Source organism: Myotis brandtii, unplaced genomic scaffold (genome assembly GCF_000412655.1).
Source record: "Myotis brandtii unplaced genomic scaffold, ASM41265v1 scaffold840, whole genome shotgun sequence".
Lineage (NCBI taxonomy): Eukaryota > Metazoa > Chordata > Mammalia > Chiroptera > Vespertilionidae > Myotis > Myotis brandtii.
The window spans coordinates 75,579-81,663 of NW_005371411.1; the positions used below are offsets into that span (position 1 = coordinate 75,579).

A 6,085-nucleotide genomic window follows, 5' to 3' on the forward strand; every position below is an offset into this window, starting at 1 on the left:
AATAAAAGTGTATCATGCAAGTGGCCATTAAATTGTGCATAAGATACAACTTGAAAAAACAAAACAATTTGGCTTCCAAAGAAATCAGTTGTGTCTTTAAGGAATGAGTGAAGTGAATACAGATGTCTTCGATGGTGAACAGTCCTCCTATTGGTTAAATTCTAACTTCATTTTAAAAATTGCACAAGTTTTTGACCAGATTTTTTAACAAAGGGATAAAACAGGGTGTATAAATGCATAAAGAAATGCTCACCATAAATATTTCTTATGGAAATGGTTTTAAAACAAAACAAGTTAACACTATACTGATTTTTGGGCCTACAATTTAAAAATATAAAACATCTCATGAGGTCACATGGATTAAAAAAAAAGCACGACAAACCAGAATTTTCATTATTGTGTGTGTCTGGGAAGTCAAAGGGAATGACCATTGCAGATCACAGTTCTGCATATCTTCAAAAGTAAAACACACACTTACACTGTAACAGTTAAGTAAAACATACATGTATATAAAGAACTGAATGAAAGATCCAAGATGGCGGCCGACATTACAGCAGGCTGAAGCATCACATCGCTAAAATAAGTCTCTGAGCCTCATCAAGGAGACCCACACCTTCTGAGAGAAGCCAATGGCCACATCCTCAAAGTTCATATCCTGTCGTAATGGGGAGAGTTCAGTTTCTCGCCTAGCATTTTACTTTTATCATACTTCCCACTCTCCATATCCATCTGCTCCCTCCACTCCCACATCACAGAAAATAGCAGGCCTTTCACCCATCAGAGTCACTCTCTTCTTATATTCCTACTGATACTGTGTCTTCCCACAGCAATAAAACAGATGCCCAGATTGATTATACCTGTTATCAGGGGCCCACATTTAGGGTCAACGCAATGGGTGTCACCATGCAGGGGACAGATAAATGTTGGCCGTAAAGACAGATGTGACTGATTTGACACTGGTCTTGTGTAGCAATATCCTTGTTGTCCCGAAGATTCTGCCTCCAAGACCCCGAAAAACAAGCATCACTCGTCACCCTTTTGATTCCAATTCTAGAGTCCTGAGGCCAACACTTTTTGCCACCTGTTCCACATAATTCTTTGTATCACACTTCTCTCATACAGCTTTATTCCCAGAGTCACAACTTCAAAGACAACACATATAAGCTATGTAGAGGAGGGGTTGTTTTCTAATCACCTTTTTTTCAACATTCCAACTCACCTCCTCTGTAATATATTTCTCTCTTACCTTCTCTCTTCCAAAACCCAGTAGACATTTTCAAGTCCAGGTGACACTGATGTATGCTATTGCATTCCTATTGATCACCGTAACAGCCCCACAACAACAGGTAGGTGTGCACCTATATGATACCTAAATTTTGGACCTGGCATATAGTGCCATAACACCTGTCTTTTCAGGAATTACCCTACAATTCCCCATGTTGTATCATCCAGTTAACAGCAGAAATGGACTCAACCTTCATTCCCTCTTATGTCAACATCAGGGATCTGTGGCCATGAATTTATACTCCCTCTCCAAGAGCACATCACTCCTTCTCCCACACCTCTCTCACACGTGCACTCCCGTAGCCCCAGCTCCCATAGACATCTCTTTGGTCTTAGTCATTACTCAGCATGTGTGTTCCAGAGAATGCGTGGCAAGTTCAAACAGTATCAAGTACTATTCTGACTCTGAATGCCCACACCCAAGACACGGCCTTCAGTTCTGCTATGAAGGCCTCGCTCCCAGATTGTTTTTTTTCTTCCACCTCACCTATTGAGAACCACATCAGATCTCAGTTATCCAGAGCCCACCTCTACTGGTGCTGCACTTGATGCCCCTTCTCCACTCACAGCCCTCAGTACTCAAGTCCCACTGCCTATGGTCCTCTACCCCATGGCCAGTGAGTCTCACAGATGCCCACTCCTGCCCATAAGCAAATCAACCAAACTGGATGTTTCTATCTCCCTCTCTCCCTTCCTCTCTGAAATCAATTAAAAAAAGAAGTAAATATGCACCAGCCACAGTTTCACCTCTTTTGAATTACTCTTCTACCTCCAATAAAAAAAAAAAGTAACCTACAACTCCTCCTAGGTCCGTACACTTTACTATTTTTTTAAGTAGTCTCATCTTAAAGTACTCCTCAGAGTTCCAGATGGTCATGAACTGGCCTCGGAAATATCTCATACCCTAATAGGAAAAAATAAAAGATTTTATATTCCCCATGGACATTACTTTTCCCACTATGAATTTCTCCATGTCAGTTGATGGTGCTTTCATACCATCAGGTATTAAATCCAAACCTTTATCTCTCTCTCCAATCACCAAAAGAGAAAATCCAGGTGGCCACACCTAAAACCCTGATCCATAATGCAACTGCTTCTCCCACATCCACAACCACCACTGTGCTCCAGTTACCATCACACTAACCAACACTATCACAGGAGCTTCCGTCCTGGACGTCCTACCACCGTCCTCACACCCATATTGTGCATCATGCTGCAGCCACAGGGAGTCTAATGAGACCTGGGACAGATCACCTGCTCTACTGACCCATCACCAGCAGAAGAGAAACCCAAGTGGTCACAAAACTCCTCTGCACTTGATTCCTGTCCCTGTTTCCAGTTCCTATTTTTAAAAAATGGACCCCTGTTCGTCCCTGAATCAGTTTAGTCTTCACTTCAAGCCTTTGCACATTCTGGAACCCATGCATGGAAGGACCTGTCACACACAATTCCACTGGCTGCCAAAATCAGGTGCCACTCATATGACTCTTGACCTGGACTTAGGGTTCTGGGCTTGGTGTCCCTTCAAGGTCCCCAGGTCCAAGGTCCCCCGAGAAGAGGGGCTGGACAGCCCCAGGACCCCACTATCTCAGAGGCCACGATAGTGTGAGGCCCTGACATAGCCCCACAGCCCAGTTCCCTCAGCGGCTCGCACCTGCAGGAACCTGTGGGAAATAAATGGCTGCTGAGGGCCTGGCATCCACCGCCAGGACCCAGGGGCTCAGGCCTGAGGTCCAGCGCTGCGGAGATGCCGCCTCCCTCAGGGCTGGTCCTCAGGGCGCCTCCTGCTGGGTCGCTGTGTTCACAGCCCCTCCTCCCGCCCTCACTGCCGCCCTCACTCCTGGAGGCGGCTCCTCCTCTGGGCGTTTAGGGAACGTTTAGACCCGCATCTCAGGCCTCATCCCTCTGCTGTTCACAACCACCCACAGCCCCGTCGCCCTGAGCAAGAAAGTAAAACTCCTCCCGGGAACCGCCTCTCGTCCTCTTTGTCGCCTTAAGACACAAACCGGCCTGGGTGTCCCCACCTCCCGGCTCAGTCCCCCCCACGGCCTCACCCGGCGGCACCGCAGCCCGTCGCCCTCCTGCCCCCTCACACCCCGGGTCCCCCACGAGGACTCACTGTGCTGGACGCTGCGCCCTGGGCTGCGGGACCCGAGCGGCGCCGGGAACAGAGGCTGGAGGGTTCAATGGGGTGACGCTGAGTGAACTCTGTCAGCGGAGAGGAGTCGGGGAGGCACGGACGCCCCAATCCCGCCGGTTTGGGGTCAACAAGCCTCAGACACACCCTGCCCAGCGCCGCCTCCAACACGGCCTCCTACTCGCCACCAAGCGCTGAAGCCTGTGAGTCTGTGCACCCACAGAAGAGTTCAAAATGACCGCCAGGAGGAGGACACAGGAAGTCCCGCCCTAACCGGATGTGAGGGCACCAAAATGCTCCTTACCTGGCTGGCTCTGGTGCAGTGCTTTCTGGGTAATGTAGTTTTTGCAATGACTCAGGGGAAGTCCCATCTCAGCCAATGACCCTGGTGAGTATTGGTGTTGAGGCCCCACTAGTGGTGCTGGAGGACAGGATGGGACTGGAGGTCTGTTTAACTGGTTCATACTGACAGATCTCTGAGGGGAGGGGAAGGGCAGGTATGGAATAGATGCACCAAAGAATATGTATACAGGGGGGAATGGGAGACATCTGTAATACTATCAATGATAAAAATTACAGCCTAACTGGTTTCGCTCAGTGGAGAGAGCGAAGGCTTGCAGACTGAAAGGTCCCAGATTCATTTCAGGTCAAGGGCATGTACCTTGGTTGTGGGTCCATCCCCAGTAGTGGGTGTGCAGGAGGCAGCTGATCCATCGATGTTTTTAACTCTCTATCCCTCGCCTTCCGCTCTGTAAAAAAATCAATAAAATATATTTAAAAATAATAAAAAATTTTAAATATTATAGCCCAGCTGGTGTGGCTCAGTGGTTGATCATTGACCTATGAACCAGAAGGTCATGGTTCTGTCCATGGTCAGGACACATAAATGGAATGCAGGCTCATTTCCCAGGGAGAATGGAGGTACAGGATGCAGCCTACCAGTGATTCTCTCTCATCATTGATGGTTTTGTCTCTTCCTCCCCCTTCTTCCCTGAAATCAATTAAAATATTTCTGAATGTATGATTTAAATCAATTGTACTTAAATCAAATTTTAAGAAAGGTTTAAAACTTGAGGATCCCAATAATTTTACTGTTATTAGGAAAGTTCTGTAGCATATTTGCTGCTACTGTATCAGTGTGTTGGAAATAAAATACAATGATGTGCTACTGAAATATTGTATCATGTCCATGATCAGTGTTATCATTTTGGCAATTTAAAACTGACCTCGATGAGAGTATTTACACCAGGAAATAGACAAATGCTATAAACCTCCATATTACTTAATATATTAATGAATGCTTAGACTTAAATAAGAGTGGCTCTGAATATTCACAATGCAGATTAAATGTATAAGTATATGGTATAAGTTGACTTCAGTTGTACATAACATTAAAACTGAGTAAAACAATTTTCCTTCCTGGATTCAAAACTGATGATTCCATACAGCAAAGAGTCACTTGAGTCACTGAGGAATGAGGAAAATTTAAGCACATGTCTTACATCCTCACAGTCTTCTTTCAGTTAAAATAATAAATTTATTTAAGCAATTTGAAAAGGATTATCAGCAGACATTTTAACAAAGCAGATAAAGACAGTGCAAAGAAATGTATGAAAAACTGTTCAACTTAAAAAATTCTTAGTTGGATGGAATTACAATGAAAGTGAGTTACCAATATATGCATTTCCCAGGGTTACTGTTTGAAAAGGTTAACCATTGTATGTCCTTTCAGGGTAGCAGAAAAACTGGAATTTTTATATACTGTGGGGTAGAGGGAAGGCAAAGGGAATGACCACATTGGCTCACAGTTTTTCATATCTTAAATGTAAAACATTAATCTACACAACATTTTGATAGGTAGAACATATGTCTATATAGAGAACTGAGTGCAAATATTCCCATAATATTTATTTATAATACCCTAAGCCAGGAAATAACAAAAAACATAGACAGATCAATAGATAAAGTGATTATTTACAGAACATAGTACTATTCAGAATTAAATAAACTTTTCACATAAGCATTTGTGTTGAATCTCAAAATAACAGCATAGCATGGAGGAAACCAGAATTTTTTAAAGAGAACACATCAAATAGTGCCTATAAAATTAGGAACAATATGAGTGATTCTATTGTAAAAAAAAAAAAAAAAAAAAGGAAAATCCATGACTACATGGAGGACCAAGAAATGCAGAAAGAGAGATTATAACAGGGTATTAGGAAAATATAGGATGAGGCAAAAAGTAGGTTTAGAGTGGTTGCTATGGAAAATAATACATTAATTAATAACAATAATACAGGAATAAACTCTGCCTCATCCAGGGTCCTCAGCTGGTTAGGTGTCATCCCATTTAATGAAAGGCCTCTGGTTTGATTCCAGATCAGTGCACATCCCCAAATGGATCCCCAGTAGGGGGCGTGAAGGACGCAGAAGATCAATGTTTATCTCTCTATTCCCCTTGCTTCACTTTCCCTCCCCCAAAACAGAATAAAAGTATTTTCTAAGATATTTTTAAAAGAATAATCTGTGTGTTTTCTGAACTTAAAACTGTAAGCCCATTAGTGCCCCACCCTGGGTATGAGTTACAGGTGGGTTTATTTCACATGTGACGGTTTCACAGCTTTATCTCTATGTCAGGGCTCACCAAATAGCACACATGAGAAA

General features: G+C 43.7%; 1 protein-coding gene across 1 annotated transcript in view; it reads right to left on the minus strand.

Annotated features, from left to right (window-relative positions):
- Window positions 1-574: 574 nt before the first annotated feature.
- Window positions 575-6,085, minus strand: part of LOC102259099 (zinc finger protein 304) — a 23,258-nt gene continuing 17,747 nt past the window's right edge. The window contains exon 4 of the mRNA XM_014532093.1: window positions 575-655. Within this exon, the coding sequence (XP_014387579.1) occupies window positions 575-655 (81 nt within the window). The remainder of the gene's footprint in view (window positions 656-6,085) is intronic.